This window comes from Epinephelus fuscoguttatus, linkage group LG19 (assembly GCF_011397635.1).
Source record: "Epinephelus fuscoguttatus linkage group LG19, E.fuscoguttatus.final_Chr_v1".
Classification (NCBI taxonomy): domain Eukaryota; kingdom Metazoa; phylum Chordata; class Actinopteri; order Perciformes; family Serranidae; genus Epinephelus; species Epinephelus fuscoguttatus.
Window position 1 is genome coordinate 5,972,498 of NC_064770.1, and position 26,023 is coordinate 5,998,520.

Consider the following 26,023-nt stretch of genomic DNA (forward strand, 5'->3'; position numbering starts at 1 on the left):
ACCCCAGGTGATAATAGTTGCGTGCACATAGGGTTTTACACATATTGACACAGTTTATCTCCCTAACAGGATTGAACGCCTCTGATGACCTGTCTCCATGCTGTGCTTTGGAACAGGTCAGACACTGCATGGGAGATAAGAGATGAGAGGTAAGAGGAAGGTCAGGCTTTCGGAGGGGTCGGCTGTCTCAGGGAGACGAGCGTGCATACTGTATGTCTAAGTATACATGTGTTATGACCCAACGTCATCAGTCGGCTGAAGAGGCTTAAATTAAAACACAGGCGCCCACCAGCAGCAGGAGAAATGAATTAAATGCAACTTAACTTAAACTGGCAGTAAATTAACAAGGCTGCACATCTGTTTCCCGTTAATTAACAAGAATGAAATCATACAGAAATGATTATTGTCAGAAGTCAGTGTCAGTATTTTATGAAAATAATAAATGATATCCAGTCAGTATTTGTATCTGCTCACCTCAGCACAAACTGCTGACATCTGTCACGGCTAGCAACTGGCTTAACCAATAAGAGGCTGGAGGGGAGCTAAGTGGTCACAGCACCTAGGAAATAACCTTGACTGGGGTAATCCAGGCCAATAGGATTGGGACAGGCTGACAGGTGGCTCAGAGCTGGGACCCACGGACGACCCTTCACATTAGAGCTGCTGGTCTGCTTGTAATCTTTCCTTTTTATCATCAAGCACTTTCTCTTTCACTAAAAACTGACTGCTGTATATTGTTTTTAGTCTTTAAGTTCCCCAGCAAAAATATGTTGTCTGCATGTGCGCTGGTTGACCCGTTTTAAAATAAACTATTACACGTTATTAAAATTCACATGTAGTTTAATCTACAGTAACAATACATTAACTGGTGTGATGTTTATGACCACACTGATCGTCTAATGGAAATCCCTGACCTGAACTGACACTACCAGGACACTGGTGGATATATCTATATTGATATTGGTATCAATTATGGGTCAAATAAGCTGTCAAAAAATGCAATCCCTAGTTGATTTACTGATTGACTGTAACCTTACTATGCCACATGGGGCCAGGCCTGTCTGGGTCTACTAACACTAGACAGCAACAACAAGATGATCACATAACAAATCATAATTGACCGATGCAGAAATTGAAAGAAAACATTTTAATAAATACATTAATATAACTAAAATCGCCTGTTAAGAAGGAGACATAATACTGTTGTGATGGGGTCAGGACGTTTAGCTAACCTGTGTCTCTCCCCTGCCTGCAGCTGACTGATTGGCCTAATCTGGACCACCTGGGTCTGGTGTCCCTAGTTTACTTAAAGGGGCTCTACTTGAGATCCAGGGAGTATAAACTGTCTGGATACAGTTCTTAACATGGTGGTGGCTGAGCCGGCTGCTAGCAGCTAATGTTGCTAACTCCATAAACAGCGCTAAGCAACTGCAACAGTGCTCACAGAGCTAACCAGGGGGGAACTAGGGTGCCATACCATTGTTCCAAGGGCTCAAAAGTCATAAGTCCCATTCGTTCGAAAAATGTCCCACTGGACCAAAAGCCCATTTCTCAGACAGACCATTATCTGCAAAACAAATGTCCAGTGCTCAAAAGTCCTGGTTTTACAAAAATACACACCCTGCAATTAGTTTCATTTTCCCAGCCACATTCGGGCGACCAAACCGGTGCGACTGCCACTGAACTGCAGCTGTTTGTTTCTGCAGCAAAATGCAGCCAAAATTAAACTTGGGGGTAGTTTCACTTTTAGCAGTGAATTGTGGCCAAGGAATTCCCACAGCCAAACAGTTAACAGAGTCCTGTGAGTCCTGTAACATGTTGACCTATGTTACAATGAATTTCTTCCCACCTGAAACTCATTAACATGCCTCCCGGATGCAGAATGTAATTATTGCGTTGAACTGCTCTTCGCCGCTGCTTGGTGTCAGAAATATATTTATGTCTCTTGCTATCTGTCAGTCATTGTGTAGGCTACCAGTGTATCAGCACATACTCATAATCCAATACTAAACATAATACCAAAAGCTTGTTAGACATCCATGTTTTAACTATCAGATCATTACAAGCAAATCAGAGCATCTTAAAAAGATTGTGATTCATCATTATCATGAGCTGTGTAGGTCTGAGGGGGAGAGATTTGCATTTTGCAGACACGCTGAGGATAAAATGAAGCATAAAACTATAAAAAACTACACCCACTATTATCAAGACAGTCTTTCATGATCCCTCACATTCCTGTGTACTTGGAGGTCCCCTACTGTGCTGTGGTTTCTATTAAATCCTATCCTCTTCTCTTAATCTCCAATCTCTGAGGGAGCAAAAGTTCCCCGTTATTCATTCTCGGATCAGATGGGTTTATCTAATATGTCTGATTTCAGGGACTTTTAGGACAAATCATTGAAAATCTCAACTCTCAGCTGATTTGCCAGGTGTTAAATAGTCCTTTAAAGGGATTTTTTATGGCACAGCTGCTTTGATAAATGATATCAAACAAGTAAACAGGAAGAAAGTGAGAAGGGTGGACAACAGTAAAGGGTTAGAGGTGGGTCTTAGGGTTTTAACCAACATTACAGGTCAAATAACCACCAAAACACACATAAAGTAATTATATGAACATTCATTATTGTATCTTTTATGGGAGGAAAAGGATATCATATTCTAGATTTCTCCTGTTGTTATCAAACCACATGAAAAGATTAAAAAACCCACAATGTTAGACTGTCTCTTAATTCTGTCCCTTTGGTTTTTACCGAAGACTTTAAACAGCCCACTGATATATATAGCTGGCCACTGTTGGTTTTATCAAACCTTATGAGGAAATAGCAAGTCTGTTGGGGACTATTTTCAGATGTGGATTAATTTGGTGCTCTATGGGACTCAGTCCAAATAAACTACAGTATGTGTTTTCAGCATCCCAATCACCATAAAAAATGTTGACATTGTATGTTTCTGCAAATGACAGATATGCCACATTTGCAAGCTAAAACGTTACATTTCAATAAAGCTATGGTTAACATGTGGTTAGGTTGAGGCACAAAAACCACTTGTATATGATTAGGAAAAGATTATGTTTTGGCTTAGCGTTCCCAGTTAGGGTGGCACAATCCCTGCTGAAAAAAAAGTGACAGGTCGCTAAAAACACCCACATCTGGGGGCTGGAAAGCTGCTAGAAACACAGCAATGGGTCTCTAAAAACACACACAGTGGGATGCTATGAAGCTGCTGGATAAAAAGGGATGAGTGCTAAAAACACACACTTTTGGGTGCTAAAAAGCCACTGAAAAACTGCACCAGATTGCTAACCCATGTTAGGGTACTACAAAGCTGCTGGGAAAACTGCGATAGGTTGCTAAAAATACACCCACATCTGGGAGCTAAAAAGCTGCTATAACTCAGTGCTGGGTCACTAAAAATCACCTGGGTTCAGGGGCTGAGATGCCACTGGAAACACAGCAACTCATCACTAAAAACACTGATGTTGCGGTGCTAAAAAGCATCTAGAAAAACAGCATCAGGTAGCTAAAAGCACTCACATTTGATGCCTACAAAGCAGCTGGAAACACAGCAATGACTTGCTAAATTACAACTGGTGTTGTTTGTTGGTATTGAACAGTGGCCTGTAGCTTGGCAGGTGTCTTGCCCTGTCTCATCATCAACCATCCTTCCCACCTCCTGATGATAAAGTCAGCTCACATACAAACTCACATCAAAAACATTGATATGATACTCACATTATGTTCAAATATAACGTTTTTGTGGTTTGCAGAAACATATAATGCCAACATTTTCTCAGGGTAATGAAGAAACATGTCACTCAGTGCAGTGCTTTTAATAGTTTGGAGCTCTATGGCAGAGGAAGACGATATATTAGACTTTGATACACATACAAGACTTGATTATAGATTCATGTGTTGCTGCAAAGGGGATTTATTGACATTAAGTAAAATATGGAATATTGCCAGACTTACTGTCAGACCTTTAAAGTTATATAAAGATATAATGTTTGATACTTGAGTTACTGTAATGTGAAATGGTTCTAAGTACTTCCAATCCTGCGGTGAAACAACAACCCATTCTGCTCAGCGGCAGAGGACAAAAATCAAAGAGAAACAAAGAGAGAGTGTGGATGGTATAGTGAGGTGTTCTACCTGAGATATGGATATCTGGTGGGCAGATGTCAGGAGAAGGTGAGGACACTGGGGCTGCCTCCTCTGTACAGATCTACAGAGAAAAATAGATACAAACTTGAGAACACACAAAAGATGACTATATTAACACTGCCCAGTCATTATGTTCTCCAAAGGTAAGGCTTTAAAACTGTTCAGATAGGACAGCTCTATTTTCCAGGATGTCACAGAGAACTGTGAAGCGATAATGACTTACTCTGCTATCCTACTGGAAATTAAAAGACATTCACCAACTACTGCACATAATGGAGATGACTGTGGGAGCTGGGCTGTGTCACTGGAATCAGTTTAGACTCTGACATTGTAAAATCCAAAAAAAAAATATTATTTCAGGGGCACACTCCAAGTTCCACAAATAAGAACACAGCTGATGAACAACACATCCGACCTAAAGTTCACTTAAGCTGAGAAAGACCCTGTTTCCCTTAACCCTCTTCTCAACTTTAATCTTCCATCCTGCTGTGAGGAAGCTGGAATCGGAGCCTAAGAAGTGTTTCATAAACCCAAACCTAATCATATTTTGTCCACTTTTAAATTATTCTCCTGTTGTTTCATAATTGTTTTTGTTGCTAAGGTCATAAAATGTTACAATATCTGGAAATCCACTGGCAGCATATCTGCAATCTTGACCTAGTCTCATATGTGTCTAATGCTTGAAACAAATTGCAGCTGACCTCAGGTGATCTGATGTGGACTTTTAGGCGTCCAGAGTTGTAGCTGTTGCCTGCGGCTCTCTGGACCCCGTTGTGGAGAGACGTGCTGCTTGGAAAAAGTCCTTTCCCTGGAATGAAGGCTATGTCCACAGCACTGTCTTGGCTGGAGAAACAAGACATAAAAATACAAAGACATGAACATGTACACAGTGATGTACATACAGTGGTGGAAAAAAGTTTTCGGACACCCCATGCATTTGTGAAATATTGTATTAAGAATCACTCTTAGGTCTTCAAGTGCAATTTCTTTTAGTACAGTCACAGCCAAAATACTAAATAAATCCTAAAAAAGCCATTAAAAACTTAAAATTGATTGGTTCCATAAAAATACATAAGAAATTTTGAGTATTGGGTCATTTTGGTACCAGTGATGAAGGTCGTTCTTTTTATTAAAAGACACAAATTTTGTTGCCAAGCTTCGTGTCTACATAAAGCCAGCACATTTGAAAGTTCTTCAGACACAAAAATGGCTAAAACAAGGAACCTAACGCAGGAAACACTCCTGAAGATAAAGATTCTCAGCCAGGAAGGGTACAGCAGATGCAGTCCTTCAGCAGTTGGATACACTCTGCAGAAATACAGACGAACCAACAGCTTGGAAGACAAACCAAGATCTGGGCGTCCAAGGGTTTCTTCAGCAAGAAATGACCGCATCCTGATCCGCATGTGCAGGCAAAACCGCTGAATGACATCACAGGAGCTTCAGCAGCAGTGGTCAAACCAAACTGGTGTCCAGTGTTCCACCCGCACTGTACGTGGCCGACTTTTAGATCATGGCTTAAGGTCCTACAAGGCTATCAAGAAGCCCCTGATCAATGAGAGACAGAGGTTAGCCTGGCGTTGTTGGGCCCAGGCACACAAGAACTGGACAGCCAGGAATTGGAAGAAGATTTTGTGGTCAGATGAGTCCAGTTTCCAGCTTTATCTTCCTCCTACTAATGTGAGGGTCCGCAGAAGGCCAGGCGAAGCATTATCTCCAGCATGTACAGTACCTACTGTCAAGCATGGTGGAGGCAGTATCATGGTTTGGGGATGCATGAGTGCTGCTGGTGTTGGTCATCTCACTGTCTGTGATGGCACATTGAACTCTACCAAGTATTGTACCATTCTCGAAACCCACATGCTCCCTTGTGCACGTGCACTGTTCCGTCGAGGTAAAAACTGGATGTTTCAACAAGATGATGCCCCTTGCCACACATCCAAGGCCAGTAGAACTTGGCTGCAGGAGCACAGTATCCAGGTCTTAGAGTGGCCAGCTCAATCCCCGGACATGAGCCCCATTGAAAATCTGTGGTGGATTATCAAATGGTCTGTTTCAAAGCATAAACCAAAGAATTTAGAAGAATTAAAAGCAGTAATTCAAGAAGAATGGGACAAGATTACCCCTCAACAGTGTGAAAGGCTTGTGGGGAACATGCCAGCCAGGATTAGAGCTCTACTACGTGCCAGTGGCAGGACTACTAAATATTAATTTGATGATGTGATGGTTTATTTATTTTTTGTTCAGTTTTGAACACATTCTCTGTTATTTGTTGACTTTGATACCGACAATGTTGAGAACTGACATATTGAAACTGTCAAGAATTTAGTTTTGTTAGTTTTTCTTGTAAACAATAAACAAAACAATATAATTTGTATTTGTTTGTATCTGTCTAATGCAGGCACACCTTTTGAAACACAAAAAAGATTTTTCCACAAATATTTCATGATAATATTTGAGATTGTGTAAAATTTTAAGGGTGTCCGAAAACTTTTTTCCACCACTGTATAAGCAGAGGAAAGAGGGTGGAGCGTGGCAGTGTGTATATCTGACTGACCCCCACTTTGATCACAGTCTACTCAGAGATACACAGACGTGGCACTCTCAGGGTTACTGAATGGATTTAGATGTGCAGACACCACCCACCTTAATTTGACTTTGTTCAGCATGCTTTTGGCCTCCTCGTGGGTCACACCTATCAAGGACTCCTTGTTAACAGCTATGAGCTGATCTCCAGGCCTCAGACGTCCATCCTGCACAACAAAAAGACAGAGTCACGCTGAGCTTAAGAACCACACAGATGTCCTCTTTTCCTTTGATGGCTCATTCTGTTAAACAAGATTGCTTAATCTTCTTGACTTATGCCCACTGTCCTGGGTATGTATAACAGTACGGGCCAGTGTCAAGAATCTTAGTACCTGACCAAGGATGATCACCCTCAGCCCTGCTCCTCTACAGGAGCTGTGTAGTTATCGACACAATTTGTGCTTTTCTTTCTACTGTATTTGGGCTCTGCTCAGGAGGTGATACGAAGTGGTAACCTCTGGGGCTGAAAATAAAGCCAGTGCTAAAGTGCCAAAAACTGCAGTTCCTCTAGTGGCCACTTGAGGCTGGCTCCAATAGTGAGTCATTCCCCATTGACCCCCATGTTAAAATGCCCAACTTTACAGCAGAAATAAACATGTTTACAGCCTGGTACAAAAACAGTTTAGGTCTCTTTCAACATTTATGACAACTATGCAGGGGGTGAATTTTCATATAACTCACCTGTTTAGATAGTATTAAGGCTTAAAGTTACACACAATCAAAGGCGTGGCCACTTTGGTGGGTGCCATCCATTGATGAGTTGCGACCATGACGACAGCATTGGTTAAGTAATGTAACCATGGCGTAACCTCGGATTCACAAAGTATAGGCATAGCTGTGGCTGTCGCTATTTTGGTGTAATGTCAGTTCATGAAAGTTGTTTGCAATGTTTTGGTAGCCTAAAAAAATATTTTTCAGCATCTGGTTGTACTAAAAACCCTTAAAAGTCAAATGTTCCTTTCTTACAGTAAATACATTTTGTTTTAATGAATTTAAGCCTGTTTTTTGCTAGCAAAAAGTAGCCTTAGTATTATCACTGTTAGCCGTAGCTGTAAATGTACCATGCTAACTAAGCTAGCAGCTAGTGTTAGGCTTATTCCTCCCTCTTGTCCAAATACGGTCAAAATGCCAACTAGAGGTTTCAAAATAAAAGACCACAAACCAATGGTTTATGCAGTCTATTGGTGATATTAACAAAACATCTACAGAGACAATTCAGTCTGTGGTGTGGGACACGGATCAGAAACATAAGTGTTAAAACAAATGAAACACTGCACTGCAAGAAAATTTCGCAACTGATGAATAAACATGATGAAAAGGTGTTCTATATGTGGGGGTGTTAACTAGTTGACCACTACAAAATGTCACCCGAGGGATCAACAGGTTCTGCTGACTCTTACCACTAAATATGGCTCAGCACAACCTGTGGTCTGAAAGGGATCAACTACATTGAACTGTTCTGAGAGCATCTTTTTGGAGCAGATGACCTCCACCTCTGCAGATCTGGACTGCCTGTGACACCCACAGTCCAGGCCTAAGATGGCACACAGCCTCAATGCCACAAAGACAAAACATCACAGCCTCAATGTCAGCATGTGGACAACCTGCTCATGTCTCCTTCTTCCCTCACTCTCTCCTGCCTCAGCCCTTTTGGGATTCACTGACACAACGGATGGATAAAATGGTTAACCCTAGCATTAAAGTCACACCCCAGTCACTGCCATGTCTGTCTCAACCCAACCAAGGTCAAGTTGTGAAGACGACAAAAAGAGACAGCAGCTCTCTCCTTGTGAGAGTGAGAAGGCCAAATATGCGTCTTCCTCCCCCTGTTGGTCAGAGACCTGCTGACTCGTACCGCAAAATTCTTCTGATGGTTTGTAAACTACTGAATGGTTTACAGCCAAGATACATTTCTGATCTCCTGCTCCATTATGAATCAGAGTGTTGCCACCTTATAGCTGCTCCAGTTCTGACAGATGCATGGCTGCATAATTCCCTGGCTGACTCATCCCATACAGCAAATCACAGTGCATGCAATGCTAGCTGGCTTCCTATATGACACTGGGGATTACGAGTTGGGATTTGGAGGAAATGGACAACCTGCTGCCATAAGCAGAAGACTGAACAGCTGAGAGTGAGTGTCAGTAGCTGTTGTAATAGACCCAGGCATTAGTGTACAGTGTCAAGTGACAAGTGTGGACTGACCAAGTTGGGCAAAAACCACAACAATGAGTTTCTATAAAAGGCTCTGCAGAGCAGAGGGGACCTCAGATGTGCATGAACCCTGAAAACTGTTGTTTACTGCAGCATTAAAGACATCAGTACAAAATGCTACAATAACTTATATGATTTTAATGAATACACTGAGCCAAAAAACATTCACATACATAATATGAAATATTATCCAACAATTTGTGACAAGCACACACCATGAGTAATGCTGGGATCAGATTACATAATATTCCTGCCTTTTAAGATAGTCATAGCCAGATATTACAGAACACACTGTAGAAGTTTCTCCAACTCAGTGAGAAAAAGCAAAAAAATATAGCATGACAGACTTTCAGTCAGGATGTTGTGATGCATCCTTGATGTTGTGTTGGTCATCCATGAACATTATCCTACATGGAATAAAAAGAGCAACTGTCAGCATGGTGCACAGTGGCACTGGGTCATTAATAGGTTGATATCTTGATCTTGGCACATGACTGTCTTACCTGTGCCTGTTAATGGTGAGTTAAGATTAACTGAGTTATGCTCATCATTCCGGGTTGACAAGTGTCAAACTTTGGCAACGTTTTTCAAATGAGAGGAAGCTATTTGATGATGGTGCTGATGTGAGATTTGAAATCTAAATTGAAATCTAAGATGAGCCCCAATCTAAACATCAGAACTGACCAGAGGTGACAGATTACCAAACATCTGTGATAGCATGCTAAATTCCATCTTGCTATAATTTAACTTTAAAAATGTTATTGTTCATCCAAATATTAATGGCAGATGAGCAGGTTTTAAGCAAGGTCAAAGCCTGAGGATCATCATGCTAAACTAAAATGTAGAACTGAGTATCATCAGCAAAGGTGTCTTGTAAGGTTGCACAGATGACGTGAAATACTGGGCCAATACATAACAATTTGGCCAATACCCAACAGCTGATACTGACACCGATATTTTTGTTGTTGTTATTATTTTTCATTTTTCCTTTTGTTTACAGGGAAACAAAGATATCATCATTATATAAAAAAAACTAACTGAACTGTTTAAAAGTCATTCAACTCTTCATTACATTATTACAGGAGATTACAGGAGAGCATAAATTCAGTAATGCAAATTTAAGAAACAACTTTTCATACAACTTCGCACAAGAAAAACATCTTTTAAATGGTTCATAAGCCTTTTTACTCTATAAATCATAATGCCCTGTCTAATATCTATTTTTCATTGCTGTGAAAACGAACAGATTTCTCCTTGGAACTGGATTTATTTAAGTTTCTTGTCAAAAACTAAATTTCACAAGAACTCATTTCATTTGAACTCATCATGATAATGTTATAATGTTATAATTTTATAATTTTACAGAATAGAGATTCAGTGCATCATAATGTATCGCAATGTAACCTCTGTTAGCTGTTAGTTCCGACCACTGGCTGCTAACAGCTAACAGCTAACTTTAACTAGCTCTCCTTTGCCAATTTCAACACAGATTTGTTGTTCAAAATTAGCAGTATCAGGGAAACGACAGGGTTGATAGAGAGTTTACTGTGTCTGTTTGTCCTGAAGGCTTCCCTGGGAAAAACTCAGTTGGTCCCAGACACATTTTCTGGTTTTAGTCTGGAGCCCTGCTTTTTAGGCATGCATATCAAGCTGATACTTAATGTTTAGTGGGAACATGACCTGTTTTTCTCTTAATACAGCATGTACTGTTAGAGGCTCTGCTTGCAATAAACAGGTCAAAATATCGGTGTGGAGGTTTTCACTCCAAGCAAAGCTTTCATCTCAGCCATGTAGAGATGCTAATGCATTCTGGAGGCTACATGTGCAGCATACAGGCCACAAACAATGCTAATAATGATCATAAAAAGGCCAGTGAAACTGTATTAATAAACAAGTGTTGTTTTAGAGATAAGACAGTATAAGTGTTGCAGAGATGGGTGTTGATGTGACTGATGACTTTTCTGTCTGATTTAACTTGTATAAAAAGAGGAAATCTAAACATGAACCACAGCCTGTGTCTTAGTTACCAGAATTTCACTTTCACAAGACTCGTAGGAATCTTGTACCAAAATGTACAAACTAGCGCTCAAACAACTTTCCACAGGGATCATGGGACTTATTCTTAGCCCTGAAGTGCTCTCTTTGATTCACTGTCACTCACTGGCATCTTCAATAAAAATGATGTAAAACTTTGCAGGACATGTGCAACAAGAAACATCTGCTTAGTAACAGCTTTCTTCAAGCCTACAAACACCAGTGCATATTCCTGTATTCTTTGTCTCTCCCCTCCATTCTGCTCCTCTTCTTCTTTTTTGTCATATTGCCCACAGTTGACAGTGAGTGGGTGGACAGAGAGGCGAGGATGATGGGATTGGGGAGAGAGCAGCAGAGAAAGCTAGAAAAAAGGAAGATGGCAGCAATATGTGCAAACTGAGGTTTTGTAGGTTTCTGTCAGTGCACGTGCCTATTATTGTAAGGTTGTGATTGTTGGTGCTAATTCATCATCATCATTCTAATTCCTCTTCAATCTGTGAGAGGATAACTGGCTTCCTTACAGATGGCAGGCGATCTGAGTGACTTCCTGCTGTCAAATAATGCTTTCAGACGTTTCTTCTCTGTTACTCCCTGTGTATATTTGTGGCAATCTCAAACATTCCAGCCTTGTCATTATCCTATACCATCCCATCAAACTATTTATACTACTGCCCCCCTAAATCCATCATAGAGACAGAGAATATTCCTGTGATGGCCTAATTTAAAGGATGACTGCAAATTATTACAACATGTGGGTCTCATATTTATAATTTTGGAATGAATTCTGAAATTCTTTGGTGTTGATTACATTGTCTTCACCAAAGTAACCTGGAAAACAGCAAACTAACAAAGCACCAGGAAAAGCACTCTGCTAGGTGATTTAGTGCAGTGGCAAAAGCCAGAATTTAAGGAAATGTTATAGCCGCTGGCCCAAAAATGTCTGTGAAGTGTTTTTTTCTCTATTTCATTCATCTATGTATGAATAGCTCAGCCAGAGAAGGACCTGATGTTCATGCTCTATGGGCTCAAAAATGCAGAATGCAGAGTTTTCAGCATATGCACCTAGTGAACCACCATTCTGGAAGCATCCAGCTGTCTTAATACACTCCTACAACAAACACAGACAGTCAGCCAATCAGACGGGTTGTAAAACTGTACCAGCTGTGTGCACCACCTGCAGTGCTGCCCAGCTCAGCCAGAGAAGGACAACAACATGAAGCTCCAGGAAATACACCACACCAAAGGTGAATCCTTTGCTGCCATGGAGGTTGGCTGTAGCACTACACTTGCAATAAAACAAAAATGGATTTTAATCATCGACAGCCGCAGGCTATAAAACCACATAATACCTGTGCATGGCAAATGGCAAATGTTAAAGGTGCTGTATGTAACTCTGAAGAAAGATAGTGGATAGTAGTTGAGTCTCACTCCCAGGTTGTCAAATACCAAAGCTTTAGATTGGCTGTTGGACTGTATCACCAACTCAAAGTGTCAGTAATTGATGGCCTGGAAATGAGACTCAACAATCAACTATCCTTCCCCAGAGTTACATACAGCACCTTTTACTGCAGCTCTGTGATGGGTCATGAATTCCAGTCTCCAGCATTTAAGTCAGGTGTTTCAAATGTGCCATTTACTTTCTGCATTGGCGTGAAGTAAAATGCATAAGTGTCCAATATGGACATAAATCCCATGATACTGGACTGAGTGAGTACAATGTTATAATTTTGTAACAGGCAGGTTAGTGAGAACACATATGTCAAAGTATTGACCATCTACAGTAAATTGTTAAATTAGATTTGGCAGGAAAGGGACTGCTGTGTGAGGGAGCTCTAAAAGAACAAATCCCCCTTAACAAATATGTACATAAACGTTTTAATCAAATCACCAATTTCAAAATCTTATCATCATGGTGGAGGGTAATGTAGACGTAAGTAAGATGAAGTCTTCATGATAACCATACTGCATTCATCTGCTGCTCTCTCTCCTCCAGCAGACAGAGTGATTGTGGAGGCCTCCTCTGAGGTTGTGAGGTTGCAGTATTCAGCACTTGTTGCCTTGTTTCTGTCAAGCACAAATTACTGTGTTCCCTACATTCCCTGAGATACTGTGGCCAGGGTCCAGGCCTCATCCATCATGTTTAACAGCAACTTCCTGTCAGGATAGATGGAACATTTACTTTATTTCTCTCTCACCTCAACACTGACAAGCTTCCACCAGTGCACTCCTGTGAAAGGTCCTTCGACCCCTGGCTCATAGCCAGTCTTTTGACAAAACCATATAGCCAACTGCTCTCAGGATATAAAGACTGGACGTGTAATGATCCACAGATTAAAGGCTAATGATGTTGTAAACTTTTCCAACAAGAACTTGATCCTGCTAAAAAGTATTGTGTGTAAATTAGAGATCACCCATTTATTATTACGTTTAATAATATATTACATTTATTATTATCCTCGTCATCACAGGGAAAATAATAAATGCCTTCGCTGGTATGTCTTTAGGACGAAAGGATGAAGTTAACTCCCCATCAACGCATCAGGTAACACACCCTATTGATAATGTTACATTATAAACAACAAATCTGTGCTGAAATCAGCAGGAGAGCTAGTTACGTTATCTGTTAGCAGCCAGTGGCTGCAACTAACAGCTCACAGAGGTTGCATTGATTTACATTATGATGCATTCAAGATCTATTCAGTAAAAATGAATATTGGATGAAGGTAAATTATAACATTATCATGATGTGCTTAAATGTTATCTAAGGAAATTTCAGTTTTGGTGAGAAACTTGCATACATAAAGCTCATAAATATGTATGATTGAATTTGTGCTCATTCAAAGGTAGTTCAATTTACGGGCTTCATTACTTAAGAACAATTCAGTACTTTTTATAGACTTTTGTGGATTTCTTTGTTTCCCTGGCACAAAAGGGACAATAAATAACAACAAAAACAAAACAAAATAAACAACAATACAAAAACACTGCTATTGGCATCGGCCCAGAATTTTAAAAACTGGTGCATCCCCAGTGTATATCCAAAGCCTGTTGAAACACCTCAATGAGCTACACTGAGCACACACACTGTAGTTTATTTGGACTTAATCCCTACAGTCTTGTTAATAGAAACTCTCACTAGAGCAGTAATTGTAGAAATGTAGATTGTTTCACTGATGAAAACAGTCCTAAACAAATCTACTATTTGCTCCTGGTTGAGAGATGTTTGACAAAAACTACAGTGACCAGCTGCCTTAGGTAATTACTGAGACCTTTTAAAAACAATTGAAGAAGGAAAGAAACTATATATTTGTACGCATTTTCTAAAGATTTATGTCTTCAGTGGGTCGAAGTGCCATACAAGATACAGACTGCAGATGATGCTGCTGCTCCTGTAGTATGCACAGATCTACTAGTGTGCAAGACAAAATTCGAAATCCTCTGCATTGTAATTGTGCGTGTGTGTAGGTGGGGGTGGGGTGATGCCCTAAGCAGAGTCCTGGCTTGATGGCTGACCTTCACACTTGGTGTAGTGTGTCTGTCTGTTCTGGGACTCTGGGACTCCTCTAACAGAGCAGCACTGACACTGAATCAACACAAACACTAACAAATACACAGCGTTTAATGTTCTTTAATCCAGCATGAATTCCTAATTATTCAGTAGGATTTAATGAACAGACAGGACGGTTGTGTTTGGAATGGTAATTTGCTTCAGGAAGTCAAGGTGACACCACAGATAACAGAGAAATACTTTATAAATTTTTTGTTTTCGGAAAAACAAGGAAGGAGCTCAGGCGTAGTGCACTTTGATATGTGACATACTGTGATATTAATATTATGAAGACATATATATATATATATATATATATATATATGTGTATATATATATATATATATATAGAGAGAGAGAGAGAGAGAGAGATGACTTCATGCTCTGCTCAGGATGCCATTACTCCACTTTATCTTTTTTCCTCCTTCCTTGAAATATCACTTTCACAAGAATGGGACATACATACATATGGACAACCCGGAAACATAATGCCTCCGGTCATGGCCACTGCCGGCACGGAGGCATGAGTTACAAGCCCCTTTTACACTGCTAGATTTTCAGCGAATGTTGGGCCGTTTTGCCGGCAAGCTGCGAGCGTTTTAGACACACAGAGCCGGATTGGCGAGTGCCCAATCTTCCGCCTCGTAGGGTAGACATATTGGCGGAACCCTTTGGTTTAAACAGAACGAGGCGGCCTTCTGCCATGGGAGGGGCTGTTGATGACTTGTGGGAGGAGCTGTTGATGACGCTGCACGTACGAGCCACTGATGGTGGATAAACAGGAAACAGCTGATAGCAGGAATTAGCGAGCAGCTAGTAGCAAGAGGGAAACACAAACCTGACAGACACTGTAAAGATGAGCAACTGGGGAGACAAGGAATTGCGCGCCCTCCTTGCCCTTGCAAATGAAGAGGCCATTAACAGTCAGATGACAGGAACGGTGAAGGACAGGCCAACTTATGAGAGAATCGCTGAAGGACTTACTAGCCGCGGCTTCTCTCCCACGTCACTGTTTACGTCACACGCTGAGCTACACGTTTTGTTACTTGCTCATGCCCCACATTGCCCCGAAAAAGGCGCATTCTGTATCAACAAAAGTAGGTAGGCGGCATTTTGCCGCACTCCCCGATTTCGCTTTTATACTGCCAATGCTGAAAAAAAGACTGATTGGGCTTTCCTGCAAATTTGCACAATTCCTGTTTAAAAAGGGCTACAGATTCATGTACAACATTCAGCAACAACCCTACTATCAGTTGATATTACTCTCAGTTATTGTTACTTTAAGTTAATGGTAACATAGTTAATGCTGTTATAAATTTTCATTGAAAGACAAAGACTAAATCTCAAAGTTGCCAAAACAAACCCTGTCACCCTAACTCAATCATATCACTGTCATATAAAGTTAATAAATAATAGTTAATAATTAGTGTGTGTCTGGATAGTCATACGTATTTGTGACAACTATGCAGGTGGAGGTGACACGCAGTTAGTGTATGTCCATTTTGGACAGCTAATCACAGACACAGGATCAGCAGCTTGTGACCTGAGGGCAAAGCTGCAGAGGTCTGCACATGCACTTTACTTCCTGCTTTGCCCCTCTTTCTCCTCTACCTTCCTCCATCTTGTTCACTTCATCTTCCTACAAGTATTCCCTCAGTGCTACACTGCATCCATCTCTGTCATGTTTTATCCAGATGACCTCAAGGTCCACTGATACCGTTGTTTCCATACTGTGGGAAATCTGTTATCTGTAATCGATTGTAGGCTACAGACATCAATCTGATTTGAACATAAGTTGGAAGCAATTATGTCTTATTCCTGAATTATTGCTAAAGAACTACAATCTTCATGCACTTTATCCAGTCAGAATATACTATGTATTCAGAATACATCTTGTCAAAGCCCCTAACAGCAGCACAAAATCCCAACATTAAGACCTACTTGTGCCTTGTTTATCTTCTAATTGTTTCCACAATAAAAATATCTCGCTATTGCTCAAAGCAACAACACTTCCTTGCTTATACCCTTCATCTTCCCTTCACTATCTGCAGTTTTGGGGTTTAATGTCACTCTGTGTGTGTCTTCATTTCTTACCCGGTGACAGTCTCCTCCAGAGAGCACCTCCTGGATGAAAACAGCAGGACCGTCGGGCCTGTTGGAACCTCCTCCGATGGTGATGCCTAAACTGCTGGATCGCGCCACTGAGATGAGCTGAATCACTCCTTCACCTGGATGACTGAGAACATGTAGACACATAAACACATCAGTCTTTGAAGTAAAGAAAAGGGGCTCTATTTTTGTGAGTGAACATGTCTGTCATGTGTGTAAGTACACTTTTGGTATTTTTGTAGCCATGGGTGTGCCACACTACACTTTAAGTTTTATTAGGCCTCTGTGGCATGACTGTAATACCTCGGCACAGTCGCAGATAGAGAGACAAATGGCAGTGACAAGACCTAAGAGTGATTCTTAATGCAATATTTCACAAATGCATGGGGCGTCCGAAAACTTTTTTCCACCACTGTAAGTGTATAATCACTATAAAATAAAATTCATTTGGTTTTCGTAGCCTTATAATTATGCTTTTATACATATATATATATAGCAAGTGCCTTGCTTTAGAGAGATCGCCATCTTGCGCCGCCATGTATGTATGGCAGACCGAGTGGACAATCCAGCCAGCCAGAGAACGCGTTTCACGTGTATAAATGAACCAACGAAGACAGCGGAAGGAAGGAAGAAGGAGGAGGAAACAGCAGAGAGTGTTAGTAGTTCGTCGATAGAGAGTAGTGAAAAGTTTTTTTAGTTATAAAGTTTGCGAATGGACCACACTTACCACGCAACAGGAGAGAATGAACCCGAACTGTCATCTGCGAGGAAAAGAAGACGCAACTTCACTCCTTATGATGCACTTTCTGCGGCGCTTTCCCTCCTGATGATATATCTCCCCAACAATGGCAGCAGTAGCACCGAATCCCATTCTGTGCATTCAGCCTCTCTTCTCACCCGCTCAGCATCAAACACATGGAGTTCCTCATCTGTATGCTCCAGCTCAAACAGGTATGGCTCTGGGTCTGTGTCCACTACAAGAAACTCTTCAAAATCGTGTTCAAAGTCGTCCATTGCAGCTACTATAGTCCGGAGATATTGCTAGGCTAAATAAACAGCTGAGCTCTGTTTACAGGCTACGCTGTCAGTCAGTGTGCGGGCTGGAGATTGAGCAGAGAGGGGAGGGGGTCCCCACTCGGTATGATAAACGAGTATGTGTGTAAAGTTATGACATGTGTCTGTTACGCCAGAAGAGTCAGAGTTTGGGACAGAGTGGAGTGTTACCGGAGTTTTTGGAGTGCTCAAATAAACGGGCCTTTTTCCCTAACGCTCCTCTGGTCTCCTGCTCGTGAGGGATTCATTACAATATTGTAACATGGTTTAGATTTCTAAATAAACATTCACCTTGTCGCTAGATAGACCTACTCCTGAAAAACTCGTGTCTGCGCAAGGCTTTTTGTCCCTATGAGGCCACCGTCATTTACCCGACGGGAGGGGTGAGCGAGTGAGCCCTGCAATCTAGAATTTGACCACTGATGTCACTGTTTTCAACCCATTTTACACATTGGCCCTTTAATCTTAAAGTCAATGTCAACTGCCCACCTGCTGAGAGTACCAATGACATGTATGAATGCAAATCTATAATATAGTTGGTCTGTATATCTGGGTTAAAAGCAAGTATTTGCCAGCCACATGTTCCGAACTCAGTCTCTTCACAACAGCAGAGCAGTGTTGTGGTTGATGTGAATCCTGTACAAACCAATGTTACCTGAGAGAGCGCAGCATTGGCCCACCGTTGTTGTACATGTTCTGAGAGCCCGCTGGACTCAACAACAAAGGACTCTGGGAGCGAGACGAGGAACCAGATGATGTACTATCCAGGTAGCGGCCTCCTTTGTCGTGGCAAGAAAGAACAAAAACACAAAATAGACAGAGAGTATGTACAGCCATTTAACCTGTGTTTTGCAGGGAGGTGTAAGATCAACAATTAACAAAATGGTAAAAGGCTATAAATATTTCTATATAAATACTTACTTATACTGGATAAGTAATTATTTAGATGACGGGTATTAACTGAGCATGGCATCTTGATATGTGTTCTTTAAGGAGGAATAGTTTAGGGAATATTTTTATTTTTATTTTTAACACATTTCGGAGATACTGTACCGAAATATATAGAAGCCTTCAAAAATTTGCTGCTGCTACAGATGACTCCAGTGGCACTGAGCTCTCCACTGACAAATGTGTATATTCCTGTTAAACATTTTTTAAACCTGAGCAACTCTAAGCACTGTGTAATACCCAATATGCTGACCAGACCAACTGCTGAGCAACCCAAATATGCCCCAGAATGTTTTTTTTCAATCCACTGCCTGAGGTAAACATCTGCTTCTTTTCTGTCCTCAGATTCAGAGGTAAACGTCATGGTGAGGAGGTTATTCATGCTGAAATTCAGCAGTATACAAGGATGTCATGGATTCTTTGATAAAATGAATTGAAAAGACCTGATTTTGTGAGCTATTACACACAGAGCTCTTGCTTCAAAGTGGGTAAATGAGGGGAAGCAAAGCACAACAACATGGGAAAAAATACTCCATACTGTTTGTTTGCTTGTTAACATGAATAAGATCTGGTTGTTTAGATATACACACCAGACATAAAACCAGCATCACATTTCTATAATCATTCCATGCTCGATAAACAATGTGTTTCATACTCAGTCATTTGCATTCATTCCTAAAGGCTTAAAACTGTAGCTTTATCTGATGGTGGAGGAAATGGTAGCTGTGTCCCATGGCAGTTGAGCCAAGGACATAGACCATTTCAGTTTGTAACATGTTCGCTGACATATAATTCTACACACTTTTTCTTGCTGCTAAAGACGTAGCTTATTTATTTATTATTATTTGTTTTTTATGACATCATGGTTTGACAACACATCATATGAACCATGTACTACATTATCTCACTTGTCATCTTTGAGCTTATGGAGACCAGACCACAGTAACTGTGTCAGTCTTTGAGTTTCACCATATTGCAGGCATAACAGATTTTAGTTTAATATCAACAGGATGGCCTTAAATCCATATATCCTCATTCTGGAGCTGATGTACCCTAATGCATCGACACCATTCCCTGCACAGAGCAAACAAGACTCCTCACGTGCTGAAGCCATGTTTTAACAAATCTGTACCAGCTGGCTGCCTCCTTCCCGACTGAAACAGATGTTGGCAATTGTGTAATGGACAAGTGCACTTGTCATAAGCTATTTTTAAAGGCAGACTTACTTCATCTACCCTTAAGGCTTAGTACTCTGTCAAATACAGGAAGGTCTTTTTTTCACAAAGAACTGTATGATAATGCCATTAAGCACTTTGTGACAGTAAAGAGAATATGTGGAGGAGTGCTAACATGAACATTCAATTCCACATAAATTTACATCAGCAGGAGATCTGCCCACATTAAATTACAGTTACTGCTTGTGAAAAAAAAAGTAATGTACAATACAAAGACCTGAGCAGGGATTTGCCTACCTTGCTGTATGGGAGAGTTGCGTGTTGATCCTGTGCTACCATTGGATCCATACTTCTCCAGTAACTCAGCAAATTCTCTCCTATTCAGGCAAAACAAACAAACAAACAAAAAAAAAACATGATTGAGATGAGAGCTCGTCACACATGGACAACACAGAAAGAAATACACATAGTTTTATTGACTAAGACAGTGTCTGAACCACAGCTAACCTTCAGTTGATACCTATCAATTAAAGCTATTATCTTCCTAAAGTATACAAAGTTTTAAGCTGTACGGAGGTTACATTTCTAATAGGTTCAGCTGTTCAGCAGCAAGGTGTGTGTATAAAGGCCTACATGAGCAAAAACCATGGTTTTTCCAATACAAAGACTAAATAAGTGCATTAAACAAATAAGTGATAAGTTTCTCCACCTATATAGGGATAAAACGGAAATATTTACTTTTGGTGCCAAAAAGGAACGATCGAATGTCAGTGCTAATCTTGAGGTCCTAATGAAGAAATAGACTTCAAACAATATCAAGAGTTCTTGGTGTAGTTCTGGATTCTGACCTAAATATTAAAAGCCACATCAACAGAATTACAAAATAAGCCTACTACTATCTTAAAATATTGCTCGACTTAAAAGACTCATGTCTCAGCAAGACTTAGAAATACTTATTCATGTCTTTGTTCTTAGTAGACTTTATTACTGTAACAATGTCGTCAGAGGCCTCTGTAAAGAAATCAATGAGACAACTGCAGCGTATTCAGAACACTGGTGCTTGAATCTTCAGTAAAACCAGGAAAGTGAAAAAATATCACCCCAGTTCTCAAACTTTGCACTGGCTCTTCTCCATCAAAGAAGAAGAAGAAGAAGATATATATATTATTATTAACCTACAAAGCATTGATTGGTGTGCTTGCTCGACATCTCCAGGGTCTGAACCAGACATGCAGAGGCAGCTTTCAGTTTCTATGCACTGCAGATCTGGAATACACTTCCTAATGACTTGAGGTTTGCCCCAACCCTGTGTTCCTCTAAACTGACTGTTTTGTTTTGTCTCTTTTTGCTTATTTATGCACTTTGAATTGCCTTTGTGTCTGAAATGTGCTGCAGTCTATAAATGAATGTGGACTGGATTGGATTAAAGCAAAAATGAGCCTGGCATAGGTATAATCCTAGACAAAGTCTAAATTCAGCCTAAATTCATAGACATAGTTTATTTCACCAGAATTGACCCTTCACTAAGCCCCGCCCCTTTGTGATGGTTCATCAAGCTGTTGGAGTTAGCATGGAGGCCACACTGTACCAACTGCACTCCCTGAGGAAATATTGTCACATTTTTGGAAAAATAAAAAAGTGATTACAAAGAGAAGAAGACAGTGTGGTCTACAATAGAGGATATATCCAGGATGTCAAACTCAATCAGCAACAAAAACAGGTTTAAAAAGATAGTTAGAAGCTAAAGCTTGACTATGGACTACAGATGACAGTGTAAAAGTGATCCACCACATTAATGGCGTCGAGACAGAAGACAATGACCATAAAGGGAAACTTGACCAGTATTCAACCAGCTGTGTTTCATCACAGTGTGTGCACATGAACAGTGTTTGGCTTCCCCCTATGTCGCTGCCAGTGCCCGGACCTCCACTGCTAGATGGGCGGCGAGCTCCGGGGGAAGCCAAACAACCTTCATCTGTACAAACTGTGATGACACACTGCTGGATAAATATTGGTTAAGTTTCCCTGCTTCCCTACAATGGTTCCTGTAGAGCAGGGTAGGTTTTTATTCACTGTTAAAATCATTACAAAGCAAAAGCAGCATGTGTATATTGAGTAGTGTCCCTTCAGTAGCTAGCTAGCTAGCCAGCTAGCTAACTAACACTTTTCAGGGTTAGATTTATGTTTTGGAATGGAGGAAAAAACGTATATCTCCTTCCAACCTTTCCAGGTAGAGCAGTAATGAATATCATTATCACACGTGCCCCAGGCACAACATTTAGCTTGATATCCACAAAACCTGAAAATGACAGAAATCTTTTTTTTTTTCCTTAAAGATATTTTTTGGGGGCATTTGCCTTTAATGGACAGGACAGGAAAGTTTGAAAGGTGGAGAGAGGGGGGGGATGACATGCAGCACAGGGCCACAGGCTGGACTCAAACCTGGGCCGCTGCGGCAACAGCCTTGTACATGGGGCACCTGCTCTACCCACCAATCCACCGATGCCCCGAAAATGACAGAAATCTAAAATGACTGCATAAAGCCTATAGAGCACAGCTGTGTAGTTGTTGCACCTTTTTCAGAGCTGGCCAATGCTACGCCATTATTGACTAGTCTGCTTTTGAGGGGCAGGACATAGCTTATGGTCAGTTCATAACAGTTGACCAGATTATGTGAGATACTGTGAATCCATTCAAAAACGGATATGAAAACTTCAACAAAAGAAATGAAGAGTAGAAATGAGTGAATGTATTTAATATTAAATATAGAATAAGCTGAAAAGCTTTGGTATGAGTTCTGTGAAATGGACATTGTAATAACACTGCTCATGTCAGCAACGCAGTTTGACAGGAAAACAACATATACTGAGTAAAAATGGTGTTACTGCTTCCTGTCCTTTGCTATCATGTTGTATTGTAGATTATCACTGACAACACAATAATATCATATCCCCTCTGAATGATGATTTGAATGTGCAATATCTAAGCAGATTATGATAATCGGTTGCATTGGCTTCATGGTGAGTAAGGACACAAATTGTTCTTGGACAGCACAAAATGACGACCTCAGGGTGCACCTCTTTCATAACCAGATGACTGGGTGAAAGGTGGCAGCAGGGCCAGCATTTTCATTTCACACTGAAGTGATTGGACATAATCACAACAGTGAAGCAGTCTGAGAAACTATCACATTTATTCTTTTGATAATTCTCATCCTGTGATGTGTAAGAATCTTTTTGATCTTTGTCATCTTGCACTTCGGGGTATAATGGTGTATACTTGATTCTATCCAATCAAATGTAATGTGGGGCATCTGGCTAACCCCGCATATTGTATAAAACTGCTTTTGACCTCTTTAGCTAGAGTGTCGTTGCAGTTAGTGGATCAATATAATAATTTATACCCCTTTTCCGCCAAGTTGGTCGCAGCTGGAACCAAAAAATATCAGGTTTTCCTTGACGTGAGAGTGCGAAACACAAAGGCATAGGGGGCAGGTCATATTCTACAAGTTGAAATAAAAGAATGGAGTCTTTCACTTAATTGTCTTCTATGTCTTCTTATCATGAAGTGATACTCTTTACTTCAGTTGTGCATTGTGCAACAACCTTCACTGATGATGCATCCTTGATTATGATAGTTGTCCTCAAAGATTCCAAGATCCTGATTAAAACACGTTTAAGAACCAGAGCTAATTTGGTGAAAAAGGGGAATTGGGGTGCTTTAACACCTGAGCTGTTTGCTCCATTTTAACTGATCCTGAAAAATGTCATCATATATGTATATGATATATGTATATATATATATATATATATATATATATATATATATATGGTATGAAAGCTGTCAATTGAACACTGGACAAAACAACTGAACAGAGACAGCCTGAAAAGGTGGTCCTTGGTCCATTTCCAAGAAGACTCTTACAGTACATGATGCCTTCTTTTTGTCTGTCTCTATCTGTCATTTTTCACAACATGCAGTCAAAGTGTAGTCTAACAACACTAAAAATGCTTTGAGTCAATTATTTCCTCTTTATGACACCAAAGAACATAAAAAATATATACCCGAAGTAGTACTGAATAAGCTCCTGTCAGTCACCAGAATGTATAAATTCATTTTTACTCTTCCTGGTTTGTTTATAAAATGTCAGTGTGAATGGGAACTGAACCAGAACTAAATCCAACAATTTATCACTTTTTCCCCCTGGTACAGACCAAATGTAAAGTACCCCTAGTGGTGGGTGTTAGGAAACAAGGATTTTATCACGTGATGTGGAAAAAGTGGTTGAGATCTAATTTATTTATTTCTCACTCATTCCCTGCCTCCTGAAAATGTGGATAAGAGAGGTGTTGGTGGGGGCCAACAGTCCTGTACAACTGTATAAATGGTGGTATCCCACTGCAAACTGCTGTGGTTGTCTGGGGACTCGCTAAGTTGCACCCACCTTTGAGAAATAAAATCATATCCCTAGAGGATTTGATTAAATCCCTTTAGTAGGCTAATTATACCCTGACCACATACTCCATTTAATTTCAGAAAAACATCACATCATAGAAGCTAAAGACGCTTCATGTTTAGCCAGCCCTGTCTCCTAGAAATTTTGCTTATGTTCAGCTAATTTGAAATGGCCATATGTTGTGAGGGAAACATAATGCTGAGCAAATTATGTTTTCTTTTAACATAATGAGGAAATGTTGCTAATTAATGTAGCCTAGCTGAGAAGTCATAAAAATTTTGATACTGATCAGATTATCAAAATGTTTATCAAAATACAGGCAATCAAGCAACAAAGTATGGTAAATGGACCTGCACTTGCATAGCGCTTTCCTAGTCACCTGACCCCTCAAAGTGCTTTTTACACTACAAGTCACATTCACACACATATTCACACACTGATGGCCGAGGCTACCATACAGGGTGCTACCTGCTACTGAGTTGTTAACACACTCACACACCGATGGAAAGGCCACCGAGAGCAATTTGGGGTTCAGTACTCTGCCTGACGAAGGTTGTAATGACCGAAACATAGCTGTCTTGTCCCATTAAATATTTTGCAAATTTGGCAACAGTGTGCGGGAATCTTTTTTCTTTCTTGGGTTCAGAACTTCAACTGTAAGGACTGAACTGCTGATCTTTCGATTGGTGGTTGACCTGTTCTACCTCTGACCCACAGCCGCCCTATCCATTTTTAGTCACTACAACATTAAATGTTTTTATTGCCCTTTTCAACATTTAACCAAAATCATAATCTTTCCCTGACTTTAACCAAAGTGCTTTTGTTGCCTAACCTAAGACAAGAGTCTTTGTTATTACTTGTACCCCTAACTGATATGACTGTCTTTCCCTAACCTTAACCAAAGTGCTTTTGTTGCCTAAAACTAAGACAAGGGTCTGGATTTGAACCTGAGTTACTGATGTCAAAGTCCTGGGCTTTGTATGCCCGCCATCCTCCCCAACCACCTTCCCACAGAAGCCTACAGGTATAGAGTGTCCCTGAACAAAATCCAGGCCATGATTACGTTGCCACAATAACATTATTAAGGAAGCAGTTTAGTAACATACAAATGTAATTTTTAAGAAACAGCATTGAGCTACTTAGTAGAAAATCAATTTCATCTTGTTTCTGATGAATTTTGTTGTGGTTTAAGTGCATTAACCCTTACATTAAGGAACAGGTTTTGCTGAGGTTATGATCATAGTAAAGTGATTTGATTTCCTGTATTTTTTCCTAATATTCAAAGACACCGCTGGAAAACATTAGCTAGTGCTAAAATAGTTTTGACTTGTTTTTAAAAGAAATAGAGGAAATCTGTTGAGGGGCAGACACAGACAGACAGACAAACAGACAGACAGACAGACAGACAGACAGACAGACAGAGAGCCATAATCCCCCCTCTTCCCTCCTATCTACTCTCCTCCCCTCCAGCTCCTCTGCTTAGGGAGGGTAGTTAAAGCACAGAGCACAGATTAACACACAAGGCTCATCTCATCAGGAGCACAGCCCCAGGTTAAGCTCTCTCCTTTCTCTTAGTCTGCTGTCTTTCCTATAAAGACAGAGGAGGGTTGGAGGGGCTACCTCACCACCCACACAGAATCCATCACTACATTAGAGTAGGTTAATAATCAACTCCAAACTACACTGCACAAGGCATTTGTGTTTTAACCTTCAGAAATCTTAGGATGTCACTCATCAGCAT

The 26,023-nt window shown here is 40.5% G+C and overlaps 1 protein-coding gene across 2 annotated transcripts in view; it reads right to left on the reverse strand.

Moving 5' to 3' along the window:
• si:dkeyp-72e1.9 (syntaxin-binding protein 4) overlaps positions 1-26,023 on the reverse strand; it is a 117,075-nt gene that overhangs the window by 19,869 nt on the left and 71,183 nt on the right. For both annotated transcript variants that reach the window (XM_049560202.1, XM_049560203.1), the window contains exons 6-11: positions 20,124-20,203; positions 18,359-18,482; positions 16,636-16,777; positions 6,807-6,913; positions 4,862-5,003; positions 4,149-4,221 (exon numbers count right to left, since the gene is read on the reverse strand). In XM_049560202.1, coding sequence (XP_049416159.1) covers positions 4,149-4,221; positions 4,862-5,003; positions 6,807-6,913; positions 16,636-16,777; positions 18,359-18,482; positions 20,124-20,203 — 668 coding nt within the window. The remainder of the gene's footprint in view (positions 1-4,148; positions 4,222-4,861; positions 5,004-6,806; positions 6,914-16,635; positions 16,778-18,358; positions 18,483-20,123; positions 20,204-26,023) is intronic.